Genomic DNA, 25567 nt, shown 5'->3' on the forward strand with positions numbered 1-25567 from the left:
GATTATCCGACCTAAACGGGACTGATAGTGTTGGATAATTGAAAATGTTGAATAATGAGGACACTGAGTAGACAAATCATAGATTATTGGAAGTGGAGTATAAGTATGAAATCTGGTTTATTAATCTACTGTAATGCTAAAATAACATAGTACAGAACTATTGTTGGGTATTTTAAAAAATGAGTGATTGGAATCTGTTTCCCAGATGTGCTTCTCTTCCGTGCAGCAAGGTCTCGCCAGCGTCTTGGTAACATGACAGCAGTTGCCTCCTCTTGTTGTTCAACGTAAGCTAGTGCTGCTTTGAGAGCCTTGACACCTTCGCTGTGCCCGATTTCCTTCAGATTTGTCTAGTACCAGTGCAGACCCAGCATCGCCATCTTCATCTTTATTGTCATAAAATTATATTAAGGGAAAATACAGTAAGAAAAATAGTCCCAAGCACTAAATCAGCAAGCAAAGCTATGTCAATGGCAGTACATAACACACGGAAAAACAGAGCAAAATCGGATTGGGCAAAATTATGCATGCGCACGCATAGTGTACAATATATACTGTACACTATGGTGATTGGCTGTCGGATACGTAAAGGTCAGATCTTTGCGACCACTGTACTAGAAAAGTAACATATCAAAGGGGAACTGCACTTACCATTTCTCAGAGCAGTTATTAAGTCTTGGTACCTAAGTTAATTGATGTTATTGCAAAATTAAAAAAAGTCAGATTTAAGCACAAAATAGTGAACTTTGTGAAGTACTGAATAGATGCCACGGTGGCAAAAATTGCTGGTCTCTCCGTGGGCGAGAACAAGAGTTCATGCAAATTGTGATGTGCAGTGGCCCTTCCTGCTCACTAGTTGCTGTACTGACTAATGTGATGTACAAGCAAATAAGAACAGGTTGGACAACGGTCATTTCACCACAGAAATGTTCCAGCGTGATCTGTATGCAGTTAACAAGTATGTTGTATTTGTCTGCTTAACCATCTCAAAGTTGAGAGCAATATTTCTATTAGATTAAAAGAGCTGTATTCACAAGCCATCTTGTTTACAGTGTAATAAGACTGCTTCAGCGTTTTGTTGCCTCGTTCTGAATTGCAGAATAAGGTTCTGGGATAGTTTTTCTATTTTGTTACATAAATTGGTGATTTTGAATATTACTGTATACATTTTACTTGTATTGTGGTTTGCAATGCACTCAGCAATGCCAGTTCTTTCTGATCCCAAAAAATAAAATTGGCGTTCCAGTTCCTCTTTAAAGTCTTTGACTTATACTTGTATTTTATAAGTGAAATGACGTCTATATTTGCAGTTTCTACAAGAACATGTAGATAAATGTAGAAGCCACGTGCATCTCATCAGGGTTGTCGGCACCGATGTAAGAATTTCAGGTATGGCTTGTTTTAGGTTTGCAACAATTTATTTTTTTTCTACAGGAAAAAGACAAAGGAGCCCGACTTGCGTATGTTGCACCAACAATACCGTCTAGAAGACTTGCCAGTACATCAGACATTGATGAAAAGGAAAACAGGTGAAAAACAGTTTATATTAGTGTTTAAAAATGTGTGATTTTGTGAGATGCCACACATTGAGCTCAAATGCATCTTGCATGTTTTAGCTTAAGCAGCAGTTCACTTGCTTCTGTCTTTTTGTGGTATCTTTAAGATATTCTTTCAAAAATAATTTTTCAAATTTAATCATATAAATCAAATTCCTAAAGAATAACTATTTGTCCTTTCGGAACATTGTGGAAATATTTAATTGTAAAAGGTAATGAAGTGTATCCAACTATGAAAGAGATTTAAAGTCCTCTGCTTACAAGCAGAATGCATTTTCTGTTACTGTGCATCTGTAAGTATGCCTGTAGGTCCCCATCCCTGATCCCGGGGAACTCCAATACAGTTATTCTTATTGGTCACTCTAAAGCACAAATCACTTGTTTAATCGTGTTAAAGATTAGGGGCATTTGTTTAATCCATTGTTCAGTTACACAAATATTGTTTCAGTGAAGAAAAGACTGTTCTGATCATTTTGCTCCAAATGATCTTTGAATTGCTTAAATGAACACATCCTGTTTAATTGACTAGTTAACTTGTTCCAGGCCTTTGGTTCCTAACCTATAAAACCTGCTGGACTGAAGCAGTCCGGAACAAGGGTTTGAGTCCCCTGCCCATAGATAAAGGGGTGTATTTTAATCAGTTTTCTTTGAAGTCATTACAAATGTAGAACAGCCCCGCATGCAGCAAGGCCCTTTTATTAAAATCCATACAAAGACACATGACTGCATATAATTATGGAAACCAGTTAGACTGCTCGTCGTAGAGGTTAAGCCCAAAAATCCAGGATATTGCCAGTTTGTTTGGGCTATGTTACTCGCTGACTGTGACTAGGATTTGCTCTGCAGCAGTGTAGGGAAGTACTGTCGGGGCTGCAGGGCTTTGTGTTGACAAGTCAGTCATGGATTACTGCTATGGATTACTGGCACCTGTGCACCTGCAGTGCTGTCGGCAAGAGTTGCATTGGATTCTTACACTACAGTAGCCAGTGTGGGTGAATGCAGGTGGATGGCTTGAGAGTACACAGATTATTGGGGAAATATGCATATCAACTTCATCTACAGTCTGCCCAAAATAGAGCCACTTGTTATATCTTATGTACTTGATAGATTCCTTGGTTTTGCCATACTAAGGTACTCTTTGACTAAATTGTAGAATCGTTTACTTTTTCTTAGGATTATCTAAAGGAAGCTTTTTTTAACTAGAAAAAATCGTTTTGGTAAACCTTCAAAGGTAAAAATTCTAAATTAAATGAGAATGGTTTCGAGTATCATCTCAGATATGAGACTGCGGTCATGTTTGCAGCACCTTCGATCCTATTGTAGTGTGTGATTCACAGGGATTCTGCTGCTAGTCTGGTGCGTAGTGGGTCTTATACAAGGAGAAGGTGGGATGATGATCTGAAGAACAATGAAGGAACTACTTCCCAGAACAAAACACCAAGCTATCAGCGAAGGTTTGCTTTTCATATTTAATAACACAAAGCCATACATGTGAATATGCAAATTGTAAAAATCCCTTGTGTATGTATTGTCATACTTATTTTTATTTGCTCTCCAATCGTACACTTTTAATGCTGTCCCATAAGTTCTTACGTTTTTTTTTAAATTAGTATTTTAAAGTGCTTCCATCAGAAGTGATCAGGTTGATGGTTACTTGAAATACAGTTGGTGATTCCAAGCTGTCCAAGATCACATTAGAAAAGCTGACATCCTGTTTTGCCTGAATTGCCACAAATTTGCAGACAATTGCAAATTTGTCACAAAAGTGCAAGAAGGTAAAAGGGTTTTTTCACTGAACATCTATAAAATCAGTATTGCACTTAAACAGAATGTACAAACTGTAATGGGTTTGATAATTTATCAAATGTACTGCACTAAAGTCCCATTATTTTCAGTTTATAATCAGATACTGAATACAGTACACTGCAAAGCTGCTTTTTGGACTTTTTCAAATCAGATGGTACATTATTTTTCTTCAGGCCTACATGTTTGGGTCTTCTGATATAGTACTTTTAAGGAACAGATTAAATGCTTCATTAGTACATTAACAGATCATTAATAGATCATTTTGGGCAAGTGTTACTTTATGTTCCATTAGATTCTTCAACTTTCTGCCCATATGTATACGATGTCTCGCAACACAAATCAGTTCATCATAAGTTGTATCTTGGAGCAATTTTTGCGCATCTTTCAGATTGTTTATTCAGTTATACACAATTTCACCTAAAGGCCAGATTTCTGGATTGAAACCTTCTATCATATAGATTTGTTGGAAGCAAAACTCAAACTTTGGCTTTATGGAGGTGCCAGTATCACTTTCCATAAAAGGTACACGGTTACTGTGATGTGTAACTCTCTAAAAAAATTCTGCCAGCAAGATAATTCTTGTAATAAGTGTATTTTATTCTAATTAGCTATGTATGATTTTTTAAACAATATTGCAAAATTTTGGATTGCATCAAATTCGCGCTTTTAGAAAGTGACATCAACTGTATTGTTCACGTGCTTTGAAAGGCAAATTGAGTTTTAAAGAATGTGCATGGTACAGCTAGATATGCCATCACTGAAGGCATGATTTAAACATGAGCCCATATATGAATGTTTTAAGGCTGTATAAATATAAATAAGGAGCTGCTTGTTTTTTCCATCTTATTTGCTGTTATTTTTGCATGGATGTTAGGATTTGTACTTAATTTCTGTTAGTGCCAATAACCTTTTAACTGTTTACTTGCTGCAGTCACATACCAGTATGCAAAGATTTTATCTCTTATGATAGTTACCAGAGCCCCCCACCATAGATGACTTAGTATACTAGCATCTATTGGCAGGTAACAAGAAATTAAGACAAATGTGGCTGTGCTTTATTTTGTTGTAATGTGCTCTTTTGCTTGATGTGCATGCAGTACGTCCTACTCGCTAACAATAGGCAGAAGTAGCAGTGTGCGAGATGTACCAGCTAAGTCTTCATCTGCCATCAGCTTGGATCCTAATAACACTAAACCTTGGCAGTCGCCCTCATCTCAATACCAGTCTTACAGCATTAATAGAAGGTATTGCTTTAGTGCTTGTTTATGCCAGTGCTCATTGCATATGTCAATCTGTCAGTATCTTATGTTTATATTTTCTTTTCATTCTTAGCTAGAATTTATAAATTAAATTGTTAGCATTTTACTTTTATTGTTTATACAACTCTTACTAGGTTGGTTTTTCATGCTGTATTAATTTACTTCTGATATTCCAGGATCTTTATACAGTGAGACTTTCGTTTAATTATTAAAATATTCTATCATTTAGTGTTTGGGAAGTTTTGTTTTACTTAATGGCAAAGTAATTTGGCCCCCTTCCAATTTGTTTAATATCAAGTTTTAGTATTTATATCAAGTGTATATTTAAGCATTTTTAAATTGATGACAGCATTTTTATGGTTTAGTGTTAATTTCAGTTATTGACTGTACTAGATATTTGATGAAAGTGCAAAGTATTGTCTTGAAGAAACTTTTTACAGTGCATACCTAATAAAGTATCAACTCTTCTTGTTTTATTTAATTTGCAGATATGGGTGGCATTCTATAGGTTTTTTTTTAATCTAGGAATGCATAAATCTGCAGTAATGAGAAATTGTCATTTTATTTTCATAAATCACTTCTAGCTCTAAAATGTTTTAATTTTTATAATTTCTTATTTAGAAATAATACCGTGGGTTTTATGACATTACTTTTTTTTAAAGCAGTTGCTTCATTTTATATTTTCCCTTTCTTTCCTCTATATTGCTTCGGCATTACCAGTGGTTCTTTTGGAAGAAGACAGGATGACTCATTTAGTTCTGTGACATCCACCACCTCATCTGTTACCTCACCTACTGGCTCCCAGAGAGGCCTGCTCTCCAGCACAAGCACTGCGACCAAGACCACCACCACCACAACTCCATCGAGCTTAACAAGCAGGTGCTGTAGAATGGCTGATGTTACTTTTTTTGGTTTAAAAAATGTAGATGTATGCCTTGTGAACTAAAAAAATGTTGCATATTGAAAGTTGTTTTCACTCTAGTGTGTGGTGCGATTTGTTCGGTGTCCCAGGACTGTTAAATACCAGCTGTCTCCCCCAGCAAAGAACCCCGACAAATTCACTGTTCATTGAATAAATTATTGAAAGTAATCGTGTAGTTATTAAAGCTTTGACATACGTCAGCTTTGTCCTTGACCATATGGCACTGATATTAATATTTGAAATGTATGTAATCATTTTGAGTGATTTATAAATGGATTTGTAAGAAAAAATGGGAATAATTCTTTGGGTTTAATTTTTTTATTCAGTACCTCAAATAGGTTTTGGTCTGATGAAAGTGCGGAAAGGGAGAAAGATTCGGGACCAACAGCAGTGGCAGTTATACCAACTATTGTAAATACTACAGCTACTACTACTACCACAACCACATCCACCACTGGCACCGTACCTTCCACTGATGGCAGGGAACGGCGCAGGTTTGTGATTGTTTTGTTAGTAAGCAGTTTCAAATTTAGTCAATTTAGTAGGCAGTTTTTTACACTAATACTTGATTTAAGACCTTTTCCATGTCTGCTGTTGGGTGATTCACTATTTTGGAGTAATAGAGCACAGTTATTTTTTTAAAGATTTTCCTTTAAAATAGTGTGTACACAAATTAAACATTTAGGTGATTCATTCAAGTATCTTGAAGGATCTGATGTATGTCGAGAAACTCAACTTTTCTTCAAGGTCAGTAGGTTGAGTCTGAAGTATAAAATTATTTGGTGGTCATTTATCAGTAGTAGCAAGAATTCAGAACAAAAATGTTCTCTACTTGTCATGTCTTCACACTTGACACCTTATTTAGCAGCGCTGAACATCAGTTCAACAGCTAAGATAACGCTTCTGGCAGAAAACACTGGTAGATTGAGTCCCAGGTACTGATAAACTATGGAATAAATGATTTATGTAAAAGGTTATAAAACATTGTAAGAAGTATCCCTCACTTGAAATATAAGATGGAGTTTAACTTTGGCAGTAAGGATTTTGTGTGTAAACTGCATTATTGCAACTTTGCTGCAAAGTTAACATCTACAACGTGACTGCTAAAAACGCTACTTAAGCTGACTGCTTGTCATGGGTTGGTCTAATACCAGAGGCATTAGTTCAGTGATAGCAGAGTGAAAACAGATAGCACTTCACAGTGACCCAGCATATGCAGTCTTCATTATAATCTGAAATTGTACAAGTGCATGCAACTGGATATAAACATTAAATTACTAGATGCAAATACAGCCAAGTAGGTATGGTTTTTAACGTGATTACCCCATTTTTTTGTGATCGAATTAGTTGACAATTGTTTACTCAATGAAGATTTGCAAAACAAATTGTGGATAAGCAATGATCAAGTTTAAAATGAGCATTTTTTCTAAATTAGATCGTACCTCGCTCCTGTCCGCAATGAAGAATCGGAGTCGCAGAGAAAAGCCAGGTCTAGGCAAGCAAGACAGTCAAGAAGATCAACTCAGGCAAGTACCAGCAATTTTGTTTTTATTTTTAATTCAAGTTTGGTGAAAAGGCTAGTCCAATCAACTAAATAGGTACAATATATTAGAAATGTACAGAACTCCTTTAGTATTATACATTAAATCTACTGACTTGCTGTAGATGAAGATTTCTAAACTGTTCCTTTAAAATCACAGTAATTTCACTGTTTATGATCTTTCTGTTAAATGTTGAGACACTTCCTGCAAAGTCACTTTTATGGAGTAGTGTGATAGTGATTTATGCTTGCAGGCTTTGCTTCAAAACATAATCACTTTTTTCAAGCAAGTGTGACCATAAGTCTGTGAAAACTAAATATCCTGAAGGTGGTGCTGTTAAACAAATTATTGTTTTAAAATTGCTTGAAAATTAAGTTTACCTACTTAGTACATTGAATTGACCCATGCAGACCTTCTAAAAATCTTAGTTACATTTTTTCAGCAAGCAAGCAAGCCGATTTTTGTTTGTCTCTAGTGATTTCGGTGAGGGGACATGCACATTGATATTTTGTTAAATCTTGTCCTGCAGTAACTCAGATCTAATTTATTTTCCAGTGTTGTGTAGAATTTGTAGTGGGAATGTTGCCTTAACGTGCAGCTCTCCTTTATTAATACTAATCTTGTGCGCTTCTTTTGCATTGTACCGAATAATTAATATTACAGTAAGAATAATGATTGTTGTATAAAACTAGCACTAAAGAACTGTAGCATTAATAACTAATTCACTGTACTTGTTGTACTGATTTTTCATTCTGGTTTCTTAGCGTTCTCAAAACCGTACAACACAGCAATGTTGTGTTGCCAACTGTGGTTTGAAAGGTTCACGGATTTACTGAAGCTTCTTTTATTTCATTATAGGGTGTAACCTTAACCGATCTTCAGGAAGCAGAAAAGACTATAGGCCGGAGCCGTCCCACTCGAGGTAGGGAAGAGGAAAAAGATGAAAAGGAAAAACAGGACAAAGAGAAACAGGAGGAGAAGAAAGAATCTCAGACACGTGAGGATGACTACCGGTCGAAATACCGGAGTTTTGAAGAGGTTAGTCTCTTGATTAAAGTTAAGAATAAATTCTTATCAAATTGCAGACAGTAGGCATTCAAGGTAATGTATACATTAGGGTTAAACTGGTTAATGTGTTTATAATGTTGTCTAGATCAAAGCAAGCTCGAACAGGGAATCAAATCTATCAAATTAAGGTTCAATACTAAGTACTTGTGGTACACCATTACCTCGTCTTTATATTTAGGATATACATTTTGTAGTTAACATTACATTTGTACTGCTGTTCAATTCTGGGCAGACAATTTTGCAAATATTAAACGTGTCTTTATCTAGAAGCTGTAAAAACGATTGTAAATTTATAAGTTAGCAAAACATCTTGAAAAGGCTACTCAATTCTTAGGTGTTTGTGCATTTTAAACAGTTTTTGTTAATACTTTACCAAAACAACAACATCGTTTTGTATCAATACCAAGAGTGATTAGAGACCTTGCCAAGCTTAAAACAATGTTTATATGCTCCTCTGTTAAAATAACTGAACCATTATAGTCTTGAACAGAAAGCCCAGGGGGGCTGGATTCAAAGATTTAAAATCTTCAGAGGATGCGACTGATATCTCAGTGTGCTTCAGATTAAGATTCACAGATTCAAAAGTGGAACCTGAACCAGAAGATAGATTATAAGGATATGCATATAAACCTCATAAAAGGCTCTGCACTTGTTTGCAAAAAAGGTTGTGGGAGTCTTAAACAGTGATTTGATGTGGTCCATGGCTCAATTATCTACTAACAACCAAACAAGTTGGGTTGGCCTAATAGCTTACTTATTTTTAACCTTTTAACCTCGACAAACAAGATACCAACACAATTCAGTTTCATACAGGGGCTTGTTTTACAACTTTTGGTCCTTCTACTGTTGCACAACTTTTAATTTATGCTGCAGAAAGTTAGGGATCCAGCTCCAAGAGGTAGTTACCTGGTATACACGGGTTTGTCATTTTCTAATGCAGTGGATCAGTGTCCCAAGTAGTCAACTTTTCCTATACAAATTTTAACTGACAAAGTTTCTGAAAATAATTATTGTTTTGGTTTTGTTGCATATGCGCAATTAAGCCCAAATTGAGTTTTGTGGTCTTCAATGTTTTACTATTTTTCCTTTTTATTCTTAACAGCGTTACCGGCCATCAAGTACTACAACAGCTACGTCCTCTACCAGTAGTGTGCTCTCTACGTCTAGTTCAGTTGATAGACCCAACAGTCTGACTGGCATTACTTCGTTATATCCCAGCTACAGTAGAAGTTTGCACAGGGATACAGAAAAAGGTAAAACAGCCTGTGGCTCACCCTGTTGTTGCTAGATGCTTCTATAATTTAATCTGGTTGGTTCAGATATTCAATTCGAATGAATTATAGAAGTCTTCATTAGAGAAGACCTTAAAAAGCAGGTAACACTTTATTCATGCAAGCATTTCTACAGAGCACTTACACCTACAGTTACTCTTATATCTTTTGTGTTAGAAACTGTTAATGGCAACACATTTATTAAATTACTATAGATGCAGAACCACACACATCTTATGTTGTGAAAGCACTGACCTTTAACAGCTAGCTATTTTGTATAGCATTGTATAGGTTTAGAAATTTTAACATCTCTTTTCAGTTTGTTCCATCTACTTTATATTGTATTTCAGTCATTTTAAACACGTTCATCAAATTTGGATGGTCCTAAACTACCGATTTAAGGACAATGTGATGTTCTGCAAATGCTTCATTCTTTGTCAAAAAGGCTCCTTTAAAATGTGTAACTTTAAGTATTGTAGAATGAGATAAGCTATAAGTGTTGGTCATGTCGTTATTTTTCGATAAAATGCACCATATACAAAAAAGTGTATTTTTAACACATTTAAATGTTATTTTGGTCAGAATTTGATAAGAAGGAGGAGGAAAAAGAAGGAGAAGACAAGACCGAGGACAAGTCTCAACCTAAATCAATACGAGACAGACGGCGGCCTCGAGAGAAACGAAGGTCCACAGGAGTGTCTTATTGGAAAGATGTAAGAGTGGCATGTATTTTAAACATGATTTTATTCTCTATTTCTTGTTTAAAACATGTTAGAAAGTAGATTTCAAGCGGAGCCTTTATAGTTAAGGTAGTGTTCAGCCTGGTTGGACCTGGTGGTTGAAACTACAAATCACTTTGTTGTGTTACGTACTTGCAGTAATAGCGCTCCATGCAACATCATTTTATAACATTCCTAAATCATAGGTGTTGAACTTGTAAAATCTTTCTATCTTTAGAATGTTTACTTCAGTTTTATTGAGTGCACGGTAAAAAGGAGATCAAGTGAAATAGTTCAACTATTTCTTACAAAAAAAAATCTAGTCATCTTTGAGGGTGCTTAACTCCTTGGGAAAGTTGAAATCCTGTCAAAAATTAGTTTGGTTCCAAACAATTAATGCTTGGAGAACTGTTCATGTTATATGAATTGATGAGGTTGGTGAAGCCAGATTGGTACTACAGATCTGGGGGTATGCTCTTGTTCTTGACAAGTTATCCAATAGCGAGTACAAATATTGTATATTAATTTGTGGCGTTTACATAATACTTCTCATGCTGAAGAACTCCTAGGCTTTTTAAACATATAAGATGGGACTTGCTTTATCCCCCACTGAAGTGCAGCACTAGAAATTGCTTCACCTGTGAAATTACAGGACAAATTTAGGGAGTTTATTATATTCAATTCCGGAAGGTGACTGAGAAGTATGGATCTCAGATTTAGTGTCTCATCCAAAGGAGACGATGTCCAACTACATAGTATCCCTGCCAACCATACTGAGGCAATAGTTTGGAAATTCTAAAAAAATTAGGAAATTTGGAAAATGTACCACTTACTGCTATATCAGCACTTTGCAGTAGAAGCCTAGTTTCTATGTCTCAGGGTTGACCCAGCTCAGCTTTGCTTAGCTTCTGAGATCAAGCTACAGGGTGGTGAAGCTTGTTACCATCTTTATAATGGTAAAAAGTTTATGCGTTTGATTAAACACGGGTCTCTTAATGCTTTCCACAAAGGAGATGTACTTTTTTAAGCAGTCATGTCTCGGAGATTTCTGTAATGGTTTTCCTTTTTCAGAGTGATGAAAATGATCAAGAGCAGCAGTCAGATTCTGAAGAAGGAACAAACCGGAATGAGCCCCAGGTGATGTGCAACCATGTAATGACTGAAACATTTGTTGGAATTAGCATATGAAATCATGGAAAATTCTTGTGGATTATAACTAATGTCTCTAAAGCTGATGGAGAAGGGATTGTAAACCATTTTGTTTTTCTTTTCTGTTTTTGTTTTAATATTAAGCTTGGTTCATTTGCGATCTTCTCCAAATCAGTTGTGTGTAGCCTTTTAAAGTAGCTGAATATAGGTTTTAGTATTTCTTAACTGTTTCCTACTTTGGAATCCTTTTTTGGTATATTTAAAGCCTGGCATTGTTGACTTAGCCCTTAAGTTATACAAGCTTTTCTTTTCCTCAAGGCAAAGAAATGCATTTAAAATGTTGATCAACTTTACCCGACCTTACTAGTTACTACCCACCAGCATGAATTTTCAAGAGAATACTTTGTTTTTAGAGGAAATTACACTGATTTCGTCCACCTGGCATTTATTATGCTCAAATTTAAGGCAAAGTAGAGAAAGCAAACAAATGTTTTTGTATACAGAGCACTGGGGGTGCTTTATTTTCTAGTAAGTACTAAGTGCGAGTGAAGCCGGAAACTACTGTTGGATAGGATATGGATGTCCTGGGAGCTATGAAATATAGCAATATAAATGTGGAAAAACTGTCTCATACATGCTGTTTAATTCATTCATGTATGCATTAGAAGTAGACAAGCAAAATGTACGATCTTAATTGCAGGGCCTAGCTTTGAGGCATTGTGTCCTATGAAAGGCTGTTGATGGTCAAAGTCACTAAGAACCTTGGCAGGGATTCAGGAATGCGGTATAAAAATAGCTGAGTAGGACAAAGAGTGAAACAAAATTAGTCTTCAGAATCAAAAGTGAAGTTGATAAAAGGATGGAGTCCGCCAGGGATGGTGATTGCTGTTTTTGTAAATTAGCAACTTGAACTTTTATAGGTGTTTGTGACTTTAATTAATGCTGATCTGCCCATTGGTGATAAACAGCTGGGAGAAGCCTTTCATTTTAAATTGTTTTGTTAATGACAATAAATGGAAAATGTATATAGATCCAGCTTACAAGAGATGTAAAACCTTTTTTTTCTTTTACAGAGTGACAGGCTTTCAAGGTACGTTTTTTAGTATTTCTGTTTTTCTGTCCGCATTGCATAAGTTGATTCAATTCAACAATTAAAATTAAAATAGTAGAGTTGTTTAACTTGATACTGTTGTCTCGCTTTAAGTGGCATAAGATATTAACTAAATATTTCAACTTTTTGTTTTGTCTTTGGATTATCCAGCACTTCCAGTGATCGCTATGACCATTATATTGGTCGCAGCTACGGTGAAGGCAGAAAACCATATTCAGGCAGATGGGAAAGAGAAGATACAACTGATTATAAAAAGGTATTTAAAGCATGTCTTTACTAATGGTTCAATTGCTTATTCTAAATTGTTTTATTTATCGTTTGTTCCTTAATAAGGTTTACACTTACACTTTTTTCTTTTTAAACCAGCTTTATGAACAGATTCTAGCTGAAAATGAGAAACTGAAGGCGCAATTACGCGATACAGACATGGAGTTAACAGACTTGAAATTACAGCTGGAAAAAGCAACGCAGGTTTGTATCTTGGTCTGGGCTTTCAAAGTTGAAGTGAGAACTTGGGCTAATCACAAGATGTGTTGTAATTAGGTATTGAACACTTGTGAAAATCTTGCAGATGAGATTGATTATAATTTGTTGATCTGTTCTAGTCATCTTTATTGACATTTATTTTCTTGATATACTTAATCAGGAACAAGCATCTACACTTCATATTTTCAATGGTGCATAAGTTTGATTGTTGCTGATTAATGTGGAGAAGCCACGTTCATGTTGCTTGGTGTTATACAGTTTTATACTGAGCAACACTAGGAATACTCAGGTTTATTATCGGTATTCAAAATTTATCAGGAAAGTCTGTCTTCGGTGGGGGGGGAAACAGCAAAGCATATTTTACAAATTTACAGACCTGCATAATGAGTGTTAAATAGTTTTGTTTTTTGATCTGGCTTATTTGGCTCTGCTGCCACTAAACATTGGTTTGTATCTTTCAGAGACAGGAACGATTTGCTGACAGGTCACAGCTGGAAATGGAGAAAAGGGTAAAGATTTTATAGGTTCTTCTCACTTTTAATTCCAAGTTCTAACAAGTTATTCCTAGAGCACAGGGTGTTGTCAAGTCGGAAGTATTATTATTACTGCTGCGTTTTAACAGTCTTATTGTATCATTTCTCCAATTTGATAAACCTAACAGGTAAAGCAGACAATGAAGGTTAACACTGAATGCTATATAAAAATGCATACATCATGTTGGTCTACCTTCCCCTTTTGGGGGGAAAAAACCTCCCAATAAGGGTCGCATTTAAACCTACTTCACTAACTTATTTTAGCATCCTAAAATGTTTTTGCCTAAAGGAGGAAATAAAACAGATGGTAACTTAGCACAGAAATGGCTCAGCTGGGAAAAAAGTGAAAAGTCTGAAGTTCATTCCAAAAAGTTTTAGCTTGTTAGGTGTTTTTTTTTCAAATCACTTTACAATTCATTTCACTTTTAAATGTGCAGTGTCCAGTGGTTGAGGATACAGTGCCTTTTAAAATTATTTACTCCCTACCAATGTTACATTTTGTTGGATTATAAATAAATTTAATCAGTTTAACATTAGTAAGGATCAAACTGAAAATTGAGAGGTTGAGTCTCGCCAAAAACTTTGATGATACTTTGTACCATCCATTTTTCTAATCGTAGTAAGCTTCCAGTCCCCGTACTGTTATGCTCCCACTACTATGCTTGACGTCTGGCATGGCGCTGAATGGGTGATATGCAGTGTTGATTTTGTGCTTCATGTCTTTGCATTTAGACCACAATCTTAAACTTTTGTTTCATCTGACCCTAAATCCTCAAATCTTCCAGTATATCCAGTATTTGCCACTTACCCATATGGGTCAGGTTTGCAAAGCTCCAGGATGTTGTTGACCTCTCAACAGTGGCTAACTGGTTTGCTGTGTCAGATGGTGGCTTAATCTAGGTAGTGTCTGGATGTTATGATACACATTCAATCTTAAAAATGGATATTACTAAGTAACCTTTTCTTGATCTCTACCATTTTATCTCCAATTGAAATAGCAGAGAAAACATTTACCTTGAAGTCAAGTTAAACTAGTTAGATTACACACAGAAATCATTACACTAACTGATTTAGGGTTGTTTTTAGGAAAGGGTTTACATTTGCATTTGAAGATCTTCTAAATTTCTTTCAAAAATTACTTTGTGCTATTGGCATTTTGTAGCTTAATCAATTTGGAGTACATCGTGTATATTCTAACTATTATGTCCTATTTGAAAGTGTCATAATTGCATAGATGCTTTGCAGGGGTGTGAATTATTTTGCAAGGCACTGCTTAAGATTAAAACTTTAGCTGTTGTAAGTGTTATTGTTCAGTAAAATTGGAGAACTCATAATAGTTTTCAACATAATTATATAACTACACTTTGTTAGATCCTTGTTTTTAACAAATGCAAAATTATTTATATCTAAAGGTAACAAGCAAGACCCATTCTCAGCTGGGTGGTATGGTCTAACCTGAATTTATACAGTACAATGCTCCTGCTTGCTTTTGATTCACTAGCAACTTTAGCTAGTGAGGCAAATGCCCACAAGCGAACACAAGCTGTTTCTTTTTCACGTTTGTTTTATGAACTAGACAAAGATTTCTGGGCAGTTGCAAAGTATTTGTGTTTATCTTTTGTCAGAGTGTTTTTTAAAATGTATGTATGTTCGACATCTTCCTTGAGCAGGATTGCATGTGTTTTCTAGCTTCTAAATACAGTCCATCCTTCTTGCAGGCTTCCTTCTTGCACTTTTTTCTAATTATAAAACTACTGATAACATGATTTATCTTTTCACAAAGTGCTACCCAAATATGAACTGGTGTCAGATAATAAAATCAGTTACTTTTATGGGATGGACTGTAGTGCCAACATTAACACTGAACATGAGCATGACTTAACTACTCTTTCACATGACAACATCAGGTGCTTAAACATGCACTCCACTTTTTATTTTCCTTGAGCATTTCCATAACTAGTTGCTAGTTATTTTAAATGTTGCAAAATTTTGTCATCTAAAAGGTTATAACCTTAACATTTATCTAACAATGAAGTTGAAATCTGAAAGTTGTATATTCAGATTTTATTCAATATAATAGAAAGCAAAACATCATAATGTGCCACCTTTTAGCCTTTTGTGTCTCATGCCATTGTAATAGAATTTAACATTTCTTCATTTGATTGGTTCCTTCTAATTGAATGTCCACCATGACATTCCCTAAATCAATTCAGTCTTACCATGTTTTATGGTTATTTTAAATGGTTTCAGAACTGCTTTTCATAGAATCCTAACTTTTTTTCTGGTAATGGCAGTCTGTCATGAGTATTTCATAAAGTTAACCTTGAAATTAGTTAACATAAGTTGTAACATTGGGAAATATTTTCTCCTTTTCTGTTTTCCCTTTTTCTAATTAGCATTTCTTCACCACCTTACCCCATAACCTGCATAATGTAAATATTTAATAAGAGCCCACATTTTGATGACCTAGGTACATTTTTGCTTGACATGCTTCACATACATGCTTGTTTGTTGCTGTTTTATGATGCTAATATTTCACTCTTACACTGTTAGTTGTGTGTAATGACATGTTTGTTTAAATGTGGTGTCTATACTAACTTATACTACTTTTTATAGGAAAGAAGAGCTCTAGAAAGGAGGATATCTGAGATGGAGGAAGAACTTAAGGTATTGATTCCAGATTATTTTTAACTTGGCCTGTCCTTGGTATATTGATTTAATTCAAGGCTATGCGAACAATCAAAGAGCTTTTTATTGTCCATTTCTTTCATATGATTTTTCCTTTGATACGGGAAAGTGCAGAAAACATAACAGAATGTGCAATGGCTTTCTAGCATGGTATAGGTGAGATTGGTCTATCTTTTTAAAATCTACTTGATCCTAGAGTGTTTCTCAGTTTGTTGTGTTAAAAATGTGCTCCAGTTATTTGTGTTCTCCAAGAGTTCTGTTACATAAGTAGATTTATGTGTAATAAACCTACACAATCAAAGACAATCATTTTCTTTGAAGTAAATAAAACTGTAATATTATAATAAGGGACAGTTGTTTAGCTAAAAGATTTGAGATGAAATTGTAAAATTCTAATTTGAAAGTGATGTTACTCAAATCAACTAGGAAAGGTCTGCAATCTTTAAGTCAGAAGTTCATCATAAATAGGTAAGAGCTTAATAGAATGAAAACAGGTATTTTATATCCTATAAGTATAATTTTAATTAAATTGTACTTTAAGCACATTATAGAAAGGTGATGAGTAAAATATAGTCCAGTTATTTTCAAATTGCTTTTGAAGAAGCAAATGACCAACAGGCCACTCCAATATAACTATAATTGCCTTTGTTTTTAGTAACCTTTTCTGCTTTTTGTACAATATACTTACTCACTAAGAAATTATCTGTATTTTATTTATTTTTCAAAAAACAGACTAAGCAGTATAGATGTAATTAACATTTAGGTGCATATGAACTGTCCTTTAGAATTTTCACATGGGCATTTCATGGTCGATTGGTTAAAAGTCAGTTTATATGTCATTGTTTTTGACTTACCTTTATGTGGATATTTCAGTTTAGATGATTCACAGATTTCTGGAAAGGAAAAGGTTGAAATCATTGGCTTAAACAGGCCGCTACAAAGATTCAAGAGACCACTGAATGAGATCTTGGGTTAGAATAGCAGTAAAGATCTCATTCTCATTGGTACTCATGTGATGGCAATCATGTTGAAAGTCTCTAATTTCAGTGGGTTTATTAATCAAAACATTTTTTACTGCTAACTTTGACAGCATTAACAATGTCATAAATGACTTATCTGAATTTTACACTGCTTTGTATTGAAATAACTTCATACATTATTTGAGTTTTTGGGAGGCCAATCAAAGATAAGGAAATTGGGAGATATACCTGTCTAGTGAGATGAATGTGAAGGAAAAAAATATTTAATATTTACAGATATATTTTTGGATTATTCACTATAGTAATTTAAAGGACTGTGGATGTTTACTAAAATGTTTAATATGGTTTTAATACAAAGTTAAAATTCAGAATTATTAAGGTATGAAAACCCATTCGGGATCAGTCAGCAAATTAAGTACTTTTTTTGCTTGTTTGCGTGTTTTTGCTTAATTGGGATAAACTGAACTTGAAAGTTAATGTAGCTACTTAAGTTATCTTTCATCCATATTTGTTTGGCACTTTGTTTATTGCCACACAGTCGAGAAACATTTGTTTGCCATCTAATCAATTCCATTTATGTCCATTTTTCTAATAATTGTATTCCTTTTTCCATTCTTGATTCGTGGTTCATGTTCTTTTTTTCCAATTATTTTTCTTCTCCTTTGTGTTCTGATTTCCTGCAGAACCTACATCAAGTAAAGCAGATTCAGGCTCTGAGGCAGTTAAATGAGAGGTTGATCGCAGAGAATAGGGCCCTGACCAGAGTGGTGGCAAAGCTTTCAGAGTCTTGTAGCCAGCTACAGGCTGTGGACTTGTAGAACCCTTCCCATTCTTCATTACCACAGCCTACCCATAGCCAGGCAGGTGCCAACCTTCAGTCAGTTTCCTGGTGTAGAATTTTCTTCCTTTTTGTGTGCATCTGGAAACATGTTTTGTTTTCAGCCAAGTGCTTGGCCTGGTTTCTTGCATGATATTTTGCTTTTTGCGGCAAGACCCAGCTTCAGTTTTTTGCCCCTTTTGTGTTTTTTCTTCCAATGCTATAATTTAGTTCTGTCAATTCACCCCAGATTAATTGTTACCTGAAGAGGTATTACTTTCCAGAGGACAAAGGAGGCATTTTGAGTTTCATAAATTAAACACTTTAATTAAAGCCAGTCTTACAATAGTCTTGTCAGTAAATTAGGCTTTAATGTGATATAAAAGACACTTATACATTTTTGCTTATTCAAATAATTAAACACTTCAATAATAAGGTAATTGAAAGAATGTTCTCATGGGCAGCAATATATTTAGGAATCTACACTGAAACCTTCGTTGTCCAAAGGAATGTGCTCTCCATGATCCCATTTGGTGTACCAGATTTCATTGTTTAAGAGTGTCTAAAATACGACATCTACCAGTGAATCCAGATGGTTTCAGTTTATTTACCGAACTAACTGTTCAGTGAAGTTCCACCAATAGTGCAATAATAAAGAGGGGAGGTACACAGTATTTAAAACACAATTCACAGAAGGGCCTTACACTGTTTAGGAATTCAGTGACCCATGCTAAAACATGCTTATCAAATCCTTTCTAGTGGAAGTGTTAAATTAATGATGGATTAAAAAAAATTCAATTTCTGTGAATGTTCCTTAATCATATGCTACTTTAGGTTTGTGTTTATTGTAATTTGAATTAAAGCAATACCGTTAAATGCATTTCCTTATTCCACTGAGGTTTGAAAACCTGGATCCTAGAAAGATAATTATAGCAATCAGTGTTCTGAGAAAGGAAGGAAGCCTGTGATGAGGTGTGAACTATCTGCTGTAAATGGCTTTGGATTGCTGTATAACCATGTTTGCTATGTTGAAGCCAATATCATGCATGGCTTGAATTATCAAAGATTTTGCTCATTTTCTTTATATCAAGAATATATTTTTGTGAAATGCTAAGTATTGGGATTTATTATTCTTTAAAGGATATATCAGTGCTGTCCTATATTGTACTCGGCAAACAATTTTGCATGAAGTTTAATTTGACATTTAATTTGCTTTTTCTTTTGTAATTTGCTCGTCTTAACTGTTGTCAAGTCAAACTGTCCTATTTTGTGACTGTTTTATTAAAAAAATATACCATGATGTCACAGTATTTCATTATATTTACAAGTTGTAAATTATATATTTAAAAAAAAATAGTGTTTTGCTGTTTTTTTCCTATGACAAATCTTATGAGATCTTATTAAAAATCACTCCTTCTTTACTCCACTAATATGGCCCTTATTAATTCAGCGATGATTCTTTTGGTGCCTGCTCAGCGTTTCAGAGTTTAATTTACATTGTAAATTATAAATATATATATAAATCATTGTAAACATATATCTGACTCTGCCAGATCACCTATATAGATCAGATGGCTGATTTTTAATCGTAAACATGTTAACTTTGTTCATAGGCTTCTTTCTGAGCTCCAGGATGAAATAATTTTACAGTAGAAGATTAATGAAATTTATGCATAACTGTTTATTAATAGGTTTCCTTCAAACTCCCCTTGAAGCATATACAGTATGCAAAGATATCTATAAAACCTAAAAGCACCAAAGGTGATGTGTTAGAGGTTGGAAAAGCAGCATATATTTGAAGAAGAGTTATCATGCCTTTACTACTGTGCAGTGATGCTTTAAATGAAATATCGGTTAACAGAATTTGAGGGAATCTCTGAACAATTTTAATATGAACACTTCATTATCTTGTGGGATTTTTAAGTTAAAAATCAGATATTTTAAGAGTTTTGTCTCGTCAACATTCCAGGGATTTTTTTTTGTTCTTTGCTTAATAGTGTCACATATTAAACTAATATTTACTTCTTCACTATATATCATTTACAAAAAGTTAAAACATTAGTGTTATAGATACAGAAACATTTGTGATGGTTTACAGTTTGAAGTATTGGGTAGATGGACACACCAAGCACCCTCACACAATCGTTGAATTGTTCAAACCAAAATTAAATTTTCAAAAGACCCCGGAAAATACCCGTATCACGATATTGATTTTTTTTTTCTGGGGGGATTATTTAGCATCAATTATGGTTTACCTGCAATGAAATACAGAACAAAGACACCTTAAAAGAACGCTCCTTTTGAGGTTACCCGCCATAACCAGAATTATGTTGCAGCTGCATGTTGTTGTGGTCTCTAGTTTGTCCTTCTATATATGTAGCTTTTCACTACAAAGAAGGAGCAACAGCAATCTGGCTGTGACTACAGAGATAAAAAACTGACAGTTATGACTTTTATGACCTGTTTTATATATATAATCTTTAATGGTTATTGATATTCAATTAAATGTTCTTACGTAATCAAAAATTGTTTACTTTGGGTAAAGATGCAAAAATTGTTGTATTATATGAAACGTAGCATTGTGCATTGTTGAATATTTATGTTCTGAACTCCAGTAAGAATCGACATTTGATCTGCATGACTGTTTGTGGGTGTTTTTCAAGGCTGAGTTTTAAAATGCAGCTTGTTTGAGCACCCTCTGAAAACTAGCCAATAAACATGCTTAAAGAGGAGTGCTAATAAAAATCCACATTTTCCAATAAATGAGTTTGAATGTCTAATGTGAAGTACTGTTGTTTTTTTTCTTCTCTTTCAGATGCTACCAGACTTGAAAGCAGATAACCAGAGACTAAAGGATGAAAATGGAGCCTTGATTAGAGTCATAAGCAAACTTTCCAAGTAGACAAGTTCCTAGAACAGCAACTAATGGTATTGCACATTAATGTTAATTGCAACAGACATCAGCTACAAGGCCCCTCCCATTTGTGGTCGCCCTTGACTCTTCTGCCACACCACCCTTTTCCATCCATTAGATCCTGCTAGATCACTTAACCTGCAGCTGCTGTCAAGACAGAATGACTGAGTTTACAAAAACATTCTGAATGAAAAAGTTGTGGCCAGGGACGCCTCAGAAATATTTAACCAATAAGCCTTAGTTGTACATAAACACTTGCATCGAGCTCTCAGCTGTCACAGAAGAACAGTTAGTCAACACGAGTTATTGTGCCACAGCCTATGTATTTTTTTTTTGTTTCTGTTTCTACACCTGCTTAGACGTGTTGTGTGCTGTGCTCTTTTTTTCTAACTTCCCATGTGCCAGAGGTATTCCCCTAGATGCTCAGTGTTCACACAGCTGTCCAGTTCGAAGAGACCCAACCATTATAAAGGAAATTATTCCAGTTTTTTAAAATAACATGACATTTTCACCATACTGAACAGATGGACTTGGTGAAACGTAAGCTTTCACTGTATGTGCAATATGCATTTATTTCTTTTAAAATGCTTTAATGAGTCCATTGAAAGTAGAATTCCCATCTCTTCTGCCTTCATCACTTTTTTTTCTTTTTGTTTGTAGTGTAGCTGTTGGATTATACTGTGTATTCTTTACTTCATTTTAGCCGGTACTGAGTGATGCTGTATATATGTATTGTTTTGAGTTTCAGACCACCACATGGCATGCGTTATGCTTCCCAATGACAAACCCGTCTGTTACTATTAAAATATACAACTCCAGAAGTGTGTTTTAACTTTTTCATTTATTTTATAGTATAAACATTGAATATGGTAGTGCCTCTCTCTTTAAGGAGATGGCAAGCAGAATTCAGTGCTGTTTTTTTAAAGTGTTCACAGTAATGTGAGATACAAATGATATAATTGCTTCACTACATTTCACACATTGTATACAGTATCTTTGGAAGAGTGCTGTTTTTTTCCCTTTTTTAACTGTAGTACTAGCCAAGGTATTGTCACTAAATCTTAGGTATTTCTAATGCAGTTCTTTTACAATGTCTGTATGCACTGTTAATGCCATGTGAAGAGTCATGTAAAGTTTTGGATGACCATTGTCAAATAAAGACCAGAAAATTGGAACATATATTTTATGCATTTCAGTGGCCTTTTAAATTTACTATAGTGAATGTTGCTATGGTTGACTGTCAGGATTTTTTAATTGTTATTACTAATTATTATTATTTCCCATCACCCTGTAAAATAAGTGTGACTTCATACTGGCACACACTGTGCTGTGACTTAAAACCACTGAAGAGTTCAACCATTAAAATGTACATTGTAAAAGCTTGCGGTAGCTGTTGTATTATCATTATATTGTATACTTAAATGTGAATTTATAACCCCTTCATAAAAAAAAAACAAAAAAAAAACATGGTCATGGTGTTCTATTGAATATATTTTAATTTGCAAAACCTGGGCAGTTGTTCCTCTGTCTCTTTTTTTTTTTTTTTTTTTTTTTTTGGTGATTGGTTTTGTGTAGGTGTGAGGCCATGCTCTTACTACCAAGCTCAGGATTCTTGATTTAAATGACAAAAAACATGGTACAGTGAGTGTGATATTTCTATTGTGGATTGACCTTGGTATGACTGGTTTACTATGAGAGAGAAGTATTCACTGAACTATTGAGAGTAATGCTATGGCATTGATGTTTGAATGGTAGTGAACAATGGGTTAAGCGGTTAATCTGTGAGACTGTTAATCAAAACCCTTTGCAAATTTGTCAGTTTGGGGTGCATGTGCGGATTTAACATAGCTACTTGTTTCTAATATAGTGTTTTATATTTAGGTTATTTATTCTTTAAAAAAAGTGAAGTGGCTACAGCGCTATAATGATTTTATTGGTAGTACCGAGCAGACCTTGTATCGGCATGAAACTAGTTGCTGAAACCCAATTATTTTGAAAAAATGTATTTTGACATATACAAATAAAGATTAATAAAGTTATGCTTGTCTTTTGCTGTTTTGAAAAAGGTAAGTGACCTGGCTACATAAACTGACATGATTTTGAAATGTGGTGTTTGTGTTTAAATACCAGGTTGTTCTTAGGTTTTCAAGGTTAATCTCTGATGTATGGTTATTCTCTTGTATGTTATTTTTTATTTTTATGTCACCTGCATGTAATCATTGCTTATTTAGAAAGACTGTCCTGTTGAGTGAGATTCACATTTTTACTGTTTAAAATTCATAATGACTTCCTGTCTGACTGGTTCAGAAGATACTTCCTTACCAAAGGCAGACCAGTAACAGGATTCATATCACGTTTTGCTATGTATAGAAAGCCTGTCTAGCTATAACGAATGATGGAGGTAAGTTGCGACAACCTTTGTTTGGTATTTAATCTTAAAATGTTGATAGGTTATGTCTGCCGTAAACAGTACACAGCAGTGCAACAAAATGATGTAGAATGCACAGGAAAGTGTTAGCTGTCCTTCACTCCCACTGAAAGCATTATGATTTTGAGCTTAAGCTGGTTCTAGAACATATTTTGTGTGTAGTATATGCAATCAGAATGTTTATTTTAATTTACAATGATTAGTAAGATTTTGACAAACTTTAGTCTTCTGTCCCAGAGTCCTTAATATCAATCTGTGTGCATTCCACAAGGTAACTTAGAAATATGGAATGGATGTTTATTTGCATTGCATACGATGCATTGTTACAGCTGATAACAGCAAAGAATCTTCTCTAGATCCAGTGCTTTTTTCTATGTCCCAGTGTTTTTTAAATGCCTCCTCTTAATGCCAGGATCCATATCAACCTGTAATTCGCAACTGGCAAACCACTGAAGCTAAGCAGGTGTGAGCCTGACCAGTACCTGGATGGGAGACCTCCTGGAAAAACTAAGGTTGCTGCTGGAAGAGGTGTTAGTGGGTCCAGTAGGGGGCGCTCACCCTGCAGTCTGTGTGGGTCCTAATGCCACAGTATAGTGACGGGGACAGTCACTATAAAAAGGCACCGTTCTTCGGATGTGTTGTAAAACCAAGGCCTTGACTCTCTGTGGCAATTAAAAATCACAGGGTGTTTCTCAAAAAGAGTAGGGGTTTTCCCATTGGCCTTTACCAATCATGGCCTAATTTCCATCTATGAATTGGCTTCATCACTCTGTTATCCTGCCCACTGATAGCTGGTGTGTGCTGAGTGTTCTGGTGCATCATCCAGGTGGGTGCTGCACATTGGTGGTGGTGGAGGGGATCCCCATTACCTGTAAAGCACTTTTGAGTGGAGAGTCCAGAAAAACACTATATAAATGTAAGGAATTATTATTGATTACAAGCTTCAGATAAGAGGGATACAGGATGATCACCTGATTGAATTTCCTAATTCAGGCATAAGCTGTTTGCATTATTGTTTGTTTGCTTCCTGAAACAAAGATGTGCTCAAGGTAGGCGAACTATTTTGTTTGCCACTAGTACTTTCTAAGGTTTAATCAATAGTAAATAGTAAATTGATTCATTTTTTATTGTGATTTTTTGTAAATAACTGCTCTTTGTCACTCTGAAAGCAAATTGTTTGCATGTTTAGCCAGCAGCCATATCACCCTGCAACTCACAACTGGCAACCCACTGAAGCTAAGCAGGTGTGAGCCTGGTCAGTACCTGGATGGGAGACCTCCTGGGAAAAACTAGGTTGCTGCTGGAAGAGGTGTTAGTGGGGCCAGCAGGGGGCGCTCACCCTGTGGTCCATGTGGGTCCTAATGCCCCAGTATAGTGATGGGGACACTATACTGTAAACAGGTGCCGTCCTTCGGATGAGACGTAAAACCGAGGTCCTGACTCTCTGTGGTCATTAAAAATCCCAGGGCGCTTCTCGAAAAGAGTAGGGGTGTAACCCCGGTGTCCTGGCCAAATTTCCAATTGGCCCTTACCAATCATGGCCTCCTAATACTCCCCCTCTATGAATTGGCTACATTACTCTGCTCTCCTCCCCACTGATAGCTGATGTGTGGTGAGCGTTCTGGCGCACTATGGCTGCCGTCGCATCATCCAGGTGGATGCTACACATTGGTGGTGGTGGAGGGGAGTCCCCATTACCTGTAAAGCGCTTTGAGTGGAGTGTCCAGAAAAGCGCTATATAAGTGTAAGCAATTATTATTATTATTATGTACTGTCACCTCTCCTGGAATGTGTAAATGCTACACTACATATACAGTATAATGCAATCCTGAAGTAGCCAGGCTCCACCAGATGGCGCTAATGTGCATTGTTTAGTTTTATTGTGGTTTGGTATTTGTTATTCATTGTTATGATATAACAAGGCCAAACTGTTCTTGTTACATTGAAGTGGCCTGGAGATCTTGAAAAGGCAGTTGTACTAACCTTATTATTTCCACACTTTGTTGACTTATTTTTCTGTACATTTGTAGGACCATTTGTAATTGTGGGAAGTAAAATCCTCAGTGTTTAGTTTCTTGTAAGAAGTGTGTGACTAAAGTGGTTTTTAAAAAAACAATTACACAAGAGAGTGATGCTAGTGTATAGGATTGAAAGCTGCAAAATTATTTTCAAGATCCAAAATGTTTAAAGATGTCTGTTAGCTTGTACTGGCGTGTGTTGGTTGCAAAAGAACAAGTAGATTGATGCTGAATGCTGATTGATGCTGAATGCTGAACAGTTGAAAGATTTTCTACATTTGTGTGAAAATAACCTTTACTTAGA

At 35.3% G+C, this 25567-nt stretch overlaps 1 protein-coding gene across 14 annotated transcripts in view; it reads left to right on the forward strand.

The window, feature by feature from the left end:
* Positions 1-22856, forward strand: part of ppp1r12a (protein phosphatase 1, regulatory subunit 12A) — an 81278-nt gene extending 58422 nt beyond the window's left edge. For 4 of the 14 annotated variants that reach the window (XM_088647259.1, XM_088647260.1, XM_088647266.1 and 1 more), the window contains 17 exons: positions 1432-1526; positions 2891-3007; positions 4457-4603; positions 5339-5497; positions 5867-6034; positions 6976-7066; positions 7940-8119; positions 9252-9402; positions 10003-10133; positions 11211-11276; positions 12362-12378; positions 12550-12655; positions 12766-12870; positions 13347-13394; positions 16035-16085; positions 17770-17946; positions 20719-22856. In XM_088647259.1, coding sequence (XP_088503385.1) covers positions 1432-1526; positions 2891-3007; positions 4457-4603; positions 5339-5497; positions 5867-6034; positions 6976-7066; positions 7940-8119; positions 9252-9402; positions 10003-10133; positions 11211-11276; positions 12362-12378; positions 12550-12655; positions 12766-12870; positions 13347-13394; positions 16035-16085; positions 17770-17904 — 1767 coding nt within the window. In that variant the 3' untranslated portion in view covers positions 17905-17946; positions 20719-22856. Of the gene's footprint in view, positions 1-1431; positions 1527-2890; positions 3008-4456; positions 4604-5338; positions 5498-5866; positions 6035-6975; positions 7067-7939; positions 8120-9251; positions 9403-10002; positions 10134-11210; positions 11277-12361; positions 12379-12549; positions 12656-12765; positions 12871-13346; positions 13395-14830; positions 14862-16034; positions 16086-17769; positions 17947-20718 lie in introns of those variants that run through there. The other 10 variants (XM_088647267.1, XM_088647268.1, XM_088647261.1 and 7 more) reach the window with 8 other exon arrangements.
* The last annotated feature ends 2711 nt before the right edge of the window (positions 22857-25567 follow it).

The sequence above is a fragment of the Lepisosteus platostomus genome, chromosome 9, assembly GCF_059453375.1.
Source record: "Lepisosteus platostomus isolate fLepPlt1 chromosome 9, fLepPlt1.hap1, whole genome shotgun sequence".
Lineage (NCBI taxonomy): Eukaryota > Metazoa > Chordata > Actinopteri > Semionotiformes > Lepisosteidae > Lepisosteus > Lepisosteus platostomus.